This window comes from Accipiter gentilis, chromosome W (genome assembly GCF_929443795.1).
Source record: "Accipiter gentilis chromosome W, bAccGen1.1, whole genome shotgun sequence".
Lineage (NCBI taxonomy): Eukaryota > Metazoa > Chordata > Aves > Accipitriformes > Accipitridae > Astur > Astur gentilis.
This window is the reverse complement of record NC_064918.1, coordinates 11,116,169-11,128,290: the sequence shown is the minus strand read 5'-3', so window position 1 is coordinate 11,128,290 and position 12,122 is coordinate 11,116,169. Positions and strand designations below refer to the sequence as shown.

General features: G+C 48.9%; 2 protein-coding genes across 14 annotated transcripts in view; one reads left to right on the top strand and one right to left on the bottom strand.

Annotated features, from left to right (window-relative positions):
• The window catches only part of LOC126035242 (ubiquitin-associated protein 2-like), a 247,102-nt gene extending 236,774 nt beyond the window's left edge, over positions 1 to 10,328 (top strand). For all 8 annotated transcript variants that reach the window (XM_049793524.1, XM_049793525.1, XM_049793526.1 and 5 more), the window contains 2 exons: positions 388 to 579; positions 9,194 to 10,328. In XM_049793524.1, coding sequence (XP_049649481.1) covers positions 388 to 579; positions 9,194 to 9,289 — 288 coding nt within the window. In that variant the 3' untranslated portion in view covers positions 9,290 to 10,328. The remainder of the gene's footprint in view (positions 1 to 387; positions 580 to 9,193) is intronic.
• LOC126035259 (uncharacterized) overlaps positions 1 to 12,122 on the bottom strand; it is a 393,856-nt gene that overhangs the window by 244,201 nt on the left and 137,533 nt on the right. For 2 of the 6 annotated variants that reach the window (XR_007504876.1, XR_007504875.1), the window contains exon 1: positions 2,121 to 9,197. Coding sequence is in view for 2 of the 6 variants with exons in the window: in XM_049793622.1 (XP_049649579.1) it covers positions 5,239 to 6,738 (1,500 nt within the window). In the remaining 4 variants the exon portion in view is untranslated. Of the gene's footprint in view, positions 1 to 1,118; positions 9,198 to 12,122 lie in introns of those variants that run through there. The other 4 variants (XR_007504877.1, XR_007504878.1, XM_049793623.1 and 1 more) reach the window with 3 other exon arrangements.

The following is a 12,122-nucleotide window of genomic DNA, read 5'->3' as shown; positions in this document are numbered from 1 at the left end:
CAAGTTCTTCTTGTGTTTTTGTTGGGCCTCACTGGGTAGGTTGAGTAATTCCAGGCTGAGCCCCCGCAATGTGTGAAGGACTGATTTCAGGCAGCTGCTGCCGTCCCATGTCTCACTGAGTAAAAAGAGGTCAGGGAAAAAAGGAGCACAGTAGCTGTGGAAATAAAAATAAAATAAAATGTTGGAGGCATTAGTGCAGAAGTATGGGTGAGAACAGGAGCTGATACTCATCTGCTAAAGTGCTTGCAGGTATTCGATGTGACTTGGCTTGCTCATGGGGTCGGTGAAAGTTTCAGGTGATATATGTCTGGACCACTCTTGTTCTTGTCTGGTCACTGTGGGGCTGCTCACAACAGTCTGACACTGTCCCCTTCACCTCCTGTGCAGACGTTTGACAAGCAGGGATTCCATGCTGGCACACCGCCTCCTTTCAGCCTGCCCTCTGCTCTCGGATCGACTGGGCCCCTGAACCCTGGTGCTGCCCCGGGTTATGCTCCGGCCCCATTTCTCCATATCCTGCCTGCCCATCAGCAGCCTCATTCCCAGATGCTGCATCACCATCTTCAGCAAGATGGGCAGGTAAGTTGGCCCCTTTCACATCTACAGAGTGCCTGAGGGCATATTGATCCCACCCACATCCCAGCAGGGTCTTGGGGGCTTTTGCTTTGCTCATTGGGAAAGGGCCTTGACAATGATTGCAGACTGACAGACTTGATGCTGTTGACCAGCTGGGGAGGGAACCTCATGAAGTTCAGCAAGGGGAAGTGCAAAGTCTTGCCTCTGGGGAGGAACAACCCCATACACTAGTATATGCTGGGGGCCAAAGCAGCTTTTCAGAAAAGGCCCTGGGGGTCCTGGTAAACACTAAGTTGACCATGAGCCAACAATGTGCCCTTGCCACAAAGAAGGCCAATGGGATCCTGGGCTGCATTATGCAAAGTACCACCAGCAGGTCAAGGGAGATCCTTCCCCTCTGCTCAGCACTGGTGTCGTGGTTTAACCCCAGCCAGCAACTAAGCACCACGCAGCCGCTCACTAACTTCCCCCATCCAGTGGGATGGGGGAGAAAATCAGGAAAAAAAAAGTAAAACTCCTGGGTTGAGATGAGAACAGTTTAATAGAACAGAAAAGAAGAAACTAATAATGATAATAACACTAATAAAATGACAACAGTAGTAATAAAAGGATTGGAATGTACAAATGATGCGCAAAGCAATAGCTCACCACCCACCGACCGACACCCAGCCAGTCCCCGAGCTGCGATTCCCTGCCCCCCCCCCCCACTTCCCAGTTCCTAAACTAGATGGGACGTCACATGGTATGGAATACCCCGTTGGCCAGTTTGGGTCAGGTGCCCTGGTTGTGTCCTGTGCCAACTTCTTGTGCCCCTCCAGCATTCTCGCTGGCTGGGCATGAAAAGCTGAAAAATCCTTGACTATAGTCTAAACAATACTGAGCAACAACTGAAAACATCAGTGTTATCAACATTCTTTGCATACTGAACTCAAAACATAGCACTGTACCAGCTACTAGGAAGACAGTTAACTCTATCCCAGATAAAACCAGGACAGTATCCACCCCTTATTCTATACCATTGACGTCATGCTCAGTTCCCATACCTTTAGTTACATCCTGATTAATCATCACCACCTTTCCATCCCTTTGAGACATATGAACAATGATATATATATACACGTATACACACACAGAGATATCATTCCTTTAGTTCATGAGTTATGTTTTTAAAACATTTGTTGAGTTCATTTACTTTCCGACTGTGGGCTCCATCTGTCATACCAGTCTTTCTGGGCAGGAGGGATGGTGCAAAGTCCTCTCAGTCAGTAGAGCCGAATTGGGCTTCAGTGCGGTGTGACGAGCAGGTGACATTGGACGCAGCAGGAGGATGGTGTCCACCGTTGGATTGTTGCATGCTGGAGTCAGTTCTGGTTCCATCACTACTGCGATTTGCTCAGTTTTATCACAGTTCTTTCTTGCTTGATCCAAATGATTCTTACTATAGTACTATGGATATAGCATATAACAATTATAGTAATGATAACATACAGTGGCAGAGTTATGTAGCAACTAATATCATACAGTTTACTTCTGGCTATTGTCACCTAAAATCAAATCCCCTTGAGGCACACATCGGACTTCTCCATCTTTTCGCATCACCCACCAAGTGCACCCAGGCCCTTGAGCAAAAGCAATCCCACGAGTGGGTTTACCTTTGCCTGATGCAGGAGTAACCCAGACTGTTTTCCCCAACATATTTTTCATGTGCACTACAGGGACTTTATCCCCTTCTACAGTATGTAAAAATTCTGATTGGGCAGGGCCACCCCAATTGGCAGATCCTCTGGTGTTGACTAACCAGGTGGCTTTTGCTAAATGTGTATCCCAGTGTTTGAAGGTTCCACCCCCCATTGCTCTCAATGTAGTCTTTAACAGTCCATTATATCACTCAATTTTCCCAGAGGCTGGTGCATGATAGGGAATATGATACACCCACTCAATGCCATGCTCTTTGGCCCAGGTGTCTATGAGGTTGTTTCGGAAATGAGTCCTGTTGTCTGACTCAATCCTTTCTGGGGTGCCATGTTACCACAAGACCTGCTTCTCAAGGCCCAGGATAGTCTTCCGGGCAGTGGCATGGGGTACAGGATATGTTTCCAGCCACCTGGTGGTTGCTTGCCTTGGCGAGTTCGTGGGAGTGTGATATCGTCAATCTGCCAGGCTTCCCCAAATTTATATTTCAGACATCGCCCTCCATACCACAGGGGCTTTAACCGCTTGGCTTGCTTAATTGCAGCACATGTTTCACATTCATGGATAACCTGCACAATAGTGTCCATGGTCAAGTCCACCCCTCGATCTCGAGCCCATCTATATGTTGCATCTCTTCCCTGATGGCCTGAAGTATCATGGGCCTACTGAGCCATAAATAGCTCACCCTTATGTTGCCAGTCCAGGTCCACCTGAGCTGCTTCAACCTTGGCAGCCTGATCCACCTGTTGGTTGTTTCGATGTTCTTCAGTGTCCCGACCCTTGGGTACGTGAGCATCTACATGACGTACTTTTACAACCAGATTATCTTGCCACAGTGTGGCAGCCCAAATGGGTTTACCTCTGTGCTGCCAGTTGCTCTGCTTCCATTGCTGTAACCACCCCCACAGGGCATTTGCCACCATCCATGAGTCAGTATAGAGATAGAGCACTGGCCACTTTTCTCTTTCAGCAATATTTAATGCTAACTGGATGGCTTTCACCTCTGCAAACTGACTCGATTCACCTTCTCCTTCAGCAGTTTCTGCAACTTGTCGTGTAGGACTCCATACAGCAGCTTTCCAACTTCGATGCTTTCCCACAATGCGACAGGACCCATCAGTGAACAGGGCATATTGCCTCTCATTTTGTGGCATTTTATTATACAGCGGGGCTTCTTCAGCATGTGCCACCTTCTCCTCTGGCAACATTCCAAAATCTTTGCCTTCTGGCCAGTCCGTGATCACTTCTAAAATACCTGGGTGACTGGGGTTTCCTATGCGAGCCCGTTGTGTGATCAGTGCGATCCACTTGCTCCACGTGGCATCAGTCGCGTGACATGTAGAGGAGACCCTCCCTTTGAACATCCAGCCCAGCACTGGCAGTCGGGGTGCTAAGAGGAGCTGTGTTTCAGTACCAACCACTTCTGAGGTGGCTCGAACTCCTTCATATGCTGCCAGTATCTCTTTTTCAGTTGGAGTATAGCGAGCCTCGGATCCTCCATATCCTCGACTCCAAAACCCCAGGGGTTGGCCTCAGGTTTCCCCAGGTGCTTTCTGCCAGTGGCTCCAGGTAGGGCCATTCTCCCCAGCTGCAGTGTAGAGCACATTTTTAACATCTTGTCCTGTCTGGACTGGTCCAAGAGCTACTGCATGGGCAATCTCCCATTTAATTTGTTCGAAGGCTTGTTGTTGTTCAGGGCCTCATTTAAAATCATTCTTCTTCCTGGTCACTTGATAGAGAGGGCTTACAATCAAACTGTAATTTGGAATATGCATTCTCCAAAACCCCACGACACCTAAGAAGGCCTGTGTGTCGTTTTTATTAGTTGGGGGAGACATAGCTGCTGTTTTGTTAATCACGTCCATTGCATCTGACGACGTCCATCTTGCCATTTTATTCCCAAAAATTGGATCTCCTGTGCAGGTCCCTTGACCTTACTTTCTTTTATGGCAAAACGGGCTTTCAGAAGGATTTGGATTATTTTCTTCCCTTTCTCAAAGACTTATTCTGCTGTGTTGCCCCATACGATGATGTCATCAATGTATTGCAGGTGTTCCGGAGCTTCACCTTTTTCCAGTGCAGTCTGGATTAGTCCATGGCAAATGGTGGGGCTGTGTTTCCACCCCTGGGGCAATTGATTCCAAGTGTACTGGACACCCCTCCAAGTAAAGGCAAATTGTGGACAACACTCTGCTGCCAGAGGGATTGAGAAAAACGCATTAGCAATGTCAATTGTGGCATACCACTTGGCTGCCTTTGACTCTAGCTCGTATTGAAGTACTAGCATATCTGGAACGGCAGCACTCAGCGGTGGCGTAACTTCATTCAGGCCGCTATAGTCAACTGTTAATCTCCATTCCCATTAGACTTCCGCACTGGCCATATGGGACTATTAAAGTGTGAGCAAGTTTTGCTGATCACTCCTTGGCTCTCCAGTTGGCGAATCAATTTGTGGATGGGAATCAGAGAGTCTCGGTTGGTGCGATATTGCCGCCGGTGCACCGTCGTGGTACCAATTGGCACTTCTTCAACCTGCAGCAACCCCACAATCGAAGGGTCTTGAGAGAGACCAGGCAGGGTAGACAGCTGTTCAATGCCCTCTATCTCCAAGGCAGCTATACCAAAAGCCCATCGATACCCCTTCAGGTCCTTAAAATACCCTCTCCTGAGATAGTCTATGCCAAGGATACACGGAGCCTCTGGACCAGTCACAATGGGGTGTTTCTGCCATTCATTCCCAGTTAGGCTTACTTCAGCTTCCAATACAGTTAACTCTTGAGATCCCCCTGTCACACCAGAAATACAAATGGGTTCTGTCCCTTTATAACTTGATGGCATTAGAGTACACTGTGCTCTGTTGTCTACTAGAGCCTTGTACTCCTGTGGGTCTGATGTGCCAGGCCATCGAATCCACACAGTCCAATAGACCCAGTTATCCCTTTCCTCCACCTGGCTGGAGGCAGGGCCCCTCTAATTCTGGTTAGAGTATTCAGTATTCACTTCTCGTAGAATTGGCTCAGAAGTCCCTTCAAGAGGATCGGAAATAAAGTCAGCCCTTCTACTCTGTTTGGAAACTGGAGCGGCATTTTTCCTAGTAGAATCCCCTTTTGTGGTGGTTTTTCCTCGCAGCTCATGTACCCGTGCATTTAGGACCGAGGTAGGTTTTCCGTCGCATTTCTTCATGTCCTCTCCCTGATCACATAGATAAAACCACAGGGCACCTTGCGGTGTGTACTTTCTATATTCTGTCTCTTGGGCAGAAGACCGTTCACTCCTAATAGCTGAGACATTGGTCCTTACAAGTGTGGAGTAGGACATATCCTCTTTGATTTGTTGGACATCCTGGGACAGCTTCTCCACAGACGAAAAGCAGGCTTGTAGGGAGGAGGAGAGATTTTTTTCATATTGACGGAGTTGGCAGGCTACTTCTTCCACTGTTGGTGCCTCTTCATCCTTCCAGGACATTACTGCCAATGCGTTGGCATAGGACGATAGTGCGCTCCGTACAAACTTCCACCACATGGGTCGTGTGCATTGGACTTCGTCTGGATCTTTGGGTAATTGTGGGTTGTCCGGGTCATGATGAATCGTCTCTAGCACAGCTAATTCCCTCAGATATTGGATACCTTTTTCCATGGTGGTCCACTTGCTTGATTGACATATAACATCTTCCTTAAAGGGGTACCTTTCCTTCACGCTTGACAGGAGTTGCCTCCAGAGGCTGATGGCTTGTGTCCCTCTTCCAAGTGCCTTGTCAATGCCACCTTCCCTGGCAAGTGATCCCAGCTGCTTGGCTTCCCTACCTTCTAATTCCAAGCTATTAGCCCCATTGTCCCAGCATTGGAGGAGCCAGGTGATAATATGCTCACCTATACGGCGGCCAAAATCTTTTCGCAAATCCCGCAGCTCACTCAAGGATAGGGACCGGGTTATTACCTCTCGTTCTGCCTCTTCCTCTGGTTCCTGTGATGACCCTGGTTCACCATCATCCTTCGCTAAGCGAACTGATTTTTTTGTATATTTCTTTTTCTGTACAGGGGCAACTGATAGTGGTCCAGGTTGGTCCTCTGGTTCAGTTGCAGTATCGCTCGCCGGGTTTTGGATAACCGCAGTGTCTGTCGCTGAGGTTTGGGTAGCTGCTGTGCTCATTGCTGGGGCTGGAGGGGCTGCAGTGCCTGTTGTTGAGGTTTGGGTAGCCCGAGTTCTCGTCGCCGGGGCTGGAGGAGTCACGGTGCCTGTCGCCAAGGTCTGGGTGCCTGCAATGCTCCTTGCCGGACCTGGAGGGGCCGCAGCGCCCATTGTCGAGGTTTGGGTGGCCGCAGTGCTCATCATTTTGTTGTTAGGTCTAGAGACTTTCTCTTCCCCTTGAGGGTACTGAGTGGTGTCGAACAGGGCTCGATAGGCATGGGCCAGGCCCCAGCACGTTGCAGTGATTTGTATCTCTCTGGAGCTGCCAGGGTGACAGCATACCTTTTCCAAATATTTTACTAGTTCTTCTGGATCCTGCACGTTTTTGGGGGTGAATTTCCAAAACACTGGAGGTGCCCACTTTTCTAGGTACTTGCCCATACTACCCCACACACCCTGCCACTCATAATTATCCAGCCTTGGGGCACATCTCTGGGTGATCTTCTTAAATAGCTGTTTAACCTTAAACGAGAGCTGAACCACATTCAGAAGTATGCTAATTCCTAGCAGTAGGGCTAGGACTGTGCTAGTCCCAACACCCCAGGAGTATTCAAATTTTTCAAAATTCTCAAACACCATTGTAACTGGACTGAAGGAGAAAGGAGAGGGGAAGAAAGGTACCCCACCCATAGAGTGGTTTTCCCAGGAGGAAAGGTAAATGGTATAATTATTAATAGTTTCCCACAGGTGGCTCCCGCCGTATAAAGGTGACAAGGCTAAGTGCAAATACCAGATTAATCCCACAGCCGATGACTTTATCATACCATAAACCAGTGTTATACCATACATCAAAGCGAAAACCTTAATCCACCTCCCACGGATGATAAGCAGTAGAAGAGGAACTATATACAGCAAGCGAGGTGATACATAACAGAGCTTTAAAAGCCAGAGCAACAACTCTAAGAACACATAAATCAGCATAATGAAAGCTTGGAACAAATTTGTTTTAACAAGCTCTGGTCAGGTTTGTCGTTATTTCAACCCTTCGTGCCCCACATTGGGCGCCAAAATGGACTGTCGTGGTTTAATCCCAGCCAGCAACTAAGCACCACGCAGCCGCTCACTCGCTTCCTCCATCCAGTGGGATGGGGGAGAAAATCAGGAAAAAAAAAGTAAAACTCCTGGGTTGAGATGAGAACGGTTTAATAGAACAGAAAAGAAGAAACTAATAATGATAATGATAACACTAATAAAATGACAACAGTAGTAATAAAAGGATTGGAATGTACAAATGATGTGCAGGGCAATAGCTCACTACCCGCCGACCGACACCCAGCCAGTCCCCAAGCCACGATTCCCTGCCCCCCCACTTCCCAGTTCCTAAACTAGATGGGACGTCACATGGTATGGAATACCCCTTTGGCCACTTTGGGTCAGCTGCCCTGGCTGTGTCCCCTCCCAACTTCTTGTGCCCCTCCAGCTTTCTCGCTGGCTGGGCATGAAAAGCTGAAAAATCCTTGACTGTAGTCTAAACACTACTGAGCAACAACTGAAAACATCAGTGTTATCAACATTCTTTGCATACTGAACTCAAAACATAGCACTGTACCAGCTACTAGGAAGACAGTTAACTCTACCCCAGCTGAAACCAGGACAACTGGTAAGTCCACACCTGGAGTCCTGTGTCCAGTTCTGGGCTCCCCAGTACAAGAGAGACATGGATGTATGGGAGAGTCCAACGAAGGGCCACAAGGATGATGAAGGGACCAGGACATCTCTCCTATGAGGAAAGGCTGAGAGAGCTGGGACTGTTCAGCCTGGAGAAGAGAAGGCTCAGGGGGATCTTATCAATGTATATAAATACCTGAAAGGAGAGCGTAAAGGGGATGGAGCCAGGCTCTTTTCAGTATTGCCCAGTGACAGGACCAGAGGCAATGGGCACAAACTGAAACAGGAGATTCCGTCTGAACATCAGGAAACACTTTTTTACTGGGATGGTGACCAAGCACTGGCACAGGTTGCCCAGGGAAGTTGTAGAGTCTCCATCCTTGGAGCTCTCTGGACATGGTCCTGGGCAACCAGCTCTAGGTGACCCTACTTGAGCAGAGGGATTGGACAAGATACCTCAAGAGGTCCCTGCCAGCCTGTGATTCTGTGACGAGGCCATCCTGATGTGGGGTGTGGAGAGATGGGCTGTGAGGTATGAAGCCAAGGCAGATGCTGCTGTCCCCTGGCTGCAGCAGGAGAGCAGGATGTGAGCACTTGTACTGTAACTCTGGGTGAAAAAATCAAGCATTCCCCTTGCAGGTTGCATGTCAGCTCCAATTTCTGATTTGGTTTCACCAGCCCATGCGTTTCCTTTCCTCACTATAAATGTTCCCTGAAAAAACAGAGTGTTCTGCCTTAGAGTCCAGAAATAGGAAATTACTTCTCTCTCTGACATCCTTGGCTGGTGCACTGCCTCCATTCACCTTGAGAGAGAGCTCCTTTGCTGTCCCCAGTCCTGCTCCTCTCCTTCCTTGTGCTTGAACCTGTCTTGGGTGGGGGGCAGTGGGATGATGCATCCCCATGCTTCTGCTTGGTGTCTCTGTGGCTGTTTGTCCTGGATTGCGAGATGCAGAGATGTTGCAGAGCAGAAACGGATCCATTCGGGGGGGGAGCATTGCTGCATTGGCAGGTGTCAGGGCTGTCCCTGGGGGTGGCAGCTCTTCTGCTGATGCATGGACAGGCTTGTCTTCCTGGGAGCACAGGTGCTAGGGCAGCTGATGCCCATGTCTCCTTCCTTTCCAATTTCTAGGGTGCATCCGGCCAACGCAACCAACCCAGCACCATGCAGCAAAAGTCTCAGGCTACCAAAACCACCTATGGCACCTCTCCATACTGGACAAACTAAATCTGAAACTGGGGAGGGGGGAGAGAATGAAAGGAGAGGAGGAGAAAAAACAAAAGAAAAGAGAAAAAAAGCCGAAGCCCATTCCTGAAATTATTAGGAGAAGTAACTGCTCAGCCAAACATCTGTGCCAGGAGAACTGCAACCAGCCAGCCATCCTCTGTGTGACTCGCCCGCTTCCTCTTTGAGTTGCTGTTGTATGTAATATATTTATGTATGTATTTGTAAATGTAATAGAGCCTAAATGTCGTTTTCTGCATCTTGCAGCCTGTTTTATTTTCTTTGTAGGAAAACAAATTATTTCCCATCTGCACCAGGGCATCCTTCCTTGGTTTTTAAAGCTTTAACTCTGTCAAAGACAAACTGTGCCATTTTTTTGGAGCTGCAGCCCATTTATTTAATGCAGTTCTAAATTCAGGCAAATAAGGAGGCATTCCCGCCCCCCCCAAAAAAAGAATCAAGATGTGTCCTGTTGGTTTGATTTCTGCCCCCAGCCCCCAATATAGCTGTTGCTTTGGGGGGGGGGGGGGAGAAAAAAAAAATGCTTTGTGGGCTTTCCCCTTTCTTTTGTCTCCTCTCTCCCTCCTGCTGTGGAAGATGAAGTCTTGTGGGCAGTTTAGTCACTGTGGCCTTGAGCTGCAGCCTCACCTTTTTATTTTTCAATTTTTGAATAATTTAAAAAAAATAAAAAGGTTTTCTTCTTTGTTTGGGGGGGGGGTGTTGTTTCTCTAGCAAGAGACTTCAGATGGCTCACTGGGTTCTGGAACCTCCTTTGCATCATTAGAGGCAAAAAACCTATCTATCTAGTGCTTTCTTAAATAAAAGTATGAGCTGTGTCTTGTACCTCTTTTTTGCCCTGAGCCACCCTGCCCAGGAAAGCCACAGCTACTAGATGGAAACTTCACCTGTCCATCCCTACTTTTTTTAAAACAAGACTCTGAAGGCAACTCCTGGTCCTTCTTGTCCTGCACCAGTGTGGTGAATGTTTTAGGAGTTTCATTTCTTTTTAGCCCTTCCTCCACCTAATAAAGATCTAAGCTTATCTCTGGTGTTTGTCTGCATTTTCAAAGGCTCCAGGAGCAGTTTTGCTTTTACAGCCTGTCCCTTTCCACCTGCTCCTGCTGGGATGGTAAGAGCAGCAGATGGGTCTGCAGGGGATACTGAATACCATGACAAAGGTGAGTGCACCTCTGTGCTGAGACCTCATAGGCAGCTGAAGGGATGAGATCCTGGACAGCACCCTGACTCCTGCCATAAGCATCATGTCTCTGCCTTTGGTGTGCTCTGAGTCCCTGTAGAGCAGCTGGGATAGGTAAGGAGGGAGCACAGCTGCAGCACTGCCCTTCCTTGCTTTGCCCATGAGGTCCATGGCCTCCACCAGGAGGAAGGTCAGTGGTGAGGGCTCCTGAGGGATGGCTCCTGCCCCAGGCTCATCCTCCTGAACATCCTGGTATCTCACAGCAAAGGAGGTAAGTAAATATGAAGCTGTATGTGTCCACACAGCAGGTGAGGGGCTTTTTTGCACTTCCCCCTTCTGTTTCAAGACCCACAAGAAAAAAATAAATCTGTTTGAACCATTTTTTGTTCTTAGAGCCTGTGGGACCCAGTTGGCTTGGAAGTCAGTGTGTCACCCAGCCCTCCCCCTACCTGTGAGCAGCACAACATGAACTGCACTGGCATTCCTCTGCCACAGCTCAAGCTTTGCTAATGGTCAAAGTTCAGCAGCTGCTGTAAGCCCTTTGACAGCTGCTGTCCCACTGCCCTGAATGTCAAGGAGGGCAAAAATGTTCCTGCAGGCTGGGGACTTACTGCCAGCTTGTACAAGGGCTGCACCAGCACCTGAGCCCACAGGGCTTACAGCAACAGCACTTCATTTACCCACAGTCAGAGCTGCTGCCTCACAAGAGCTATTCTTTGAAAAACAAACTCCTCCAAAGCCATACTTACACACTTGGTTTCTTGGTTATAGCAATCCACTGCTGCCCCCCCAGGTGTAGGTCAGTCCTTGCTTGTGTGTCAGGGTACAGAAGCAGTTGGAAGAGGCAAAAGGCAATAGATGAGAGTTGGTGCCAGTGCACAGCAGCCCCCTGAGCCTTAGGTTTGTTGCAGGGCAGCTGCAAAGGAGACTCCCTTGCAAGGACTTCAGCCAGTGCTTCTTCACTGTCCCCAGCTACACACCTTCTATCCTCAGCCCTGGCTGTGGGCATGGAAGGGCAGTGCTTCCAGGCCTGGAGGTGATGGGCTGTGTTGCCATCTGGCACCCTCTTCTTCCCCAGCATGAAGCAGCAAAGGCAACTCTAGCACCTTCCCAACTGCTCTGTGGTCCTGCCTGCAGGCAGCACTGTGCAGTCAGCCACATGCAGTCTCCCCTCCTCCCCAGGTAAGATGAAACAGGATGTTTTCCCATGTCCTTACACTGTTGGTTCCAGCAGGGCTCTTTTGCAGCAATTTCCTCTCTAATCCCCTGTTCCACAGTCTGATGTTAGAGCCAAGGCTGCTCAGCTGCACTCAGCCATCAAAAAAAAAGCCATGGGAAAAAAAACAAACCCCTGCACAAGTGGCAGCCAGGTTTACCCAGTGCGCAGGTCAGGCTGGAGAGGTTGTCCTGCCTTTGGTACCACACCTGCTGGATGAAGAAGGTAGTGGCAGCTCTGGGCAGCCCAGTGCTGTAGGAGCCAGGCAGGAGATACAAGCAAGCCTGATCTCAGAAGGCCCAGATGACACCATCTCTCAGTCCCATTCCCCAATATGGAGAGTCATCTGGGAATGCAGCTCTGAAATGCCATCACCATTCCTCCAGCACAGCTGTGAAGCCAAAGCACTCAGGCCACAACCA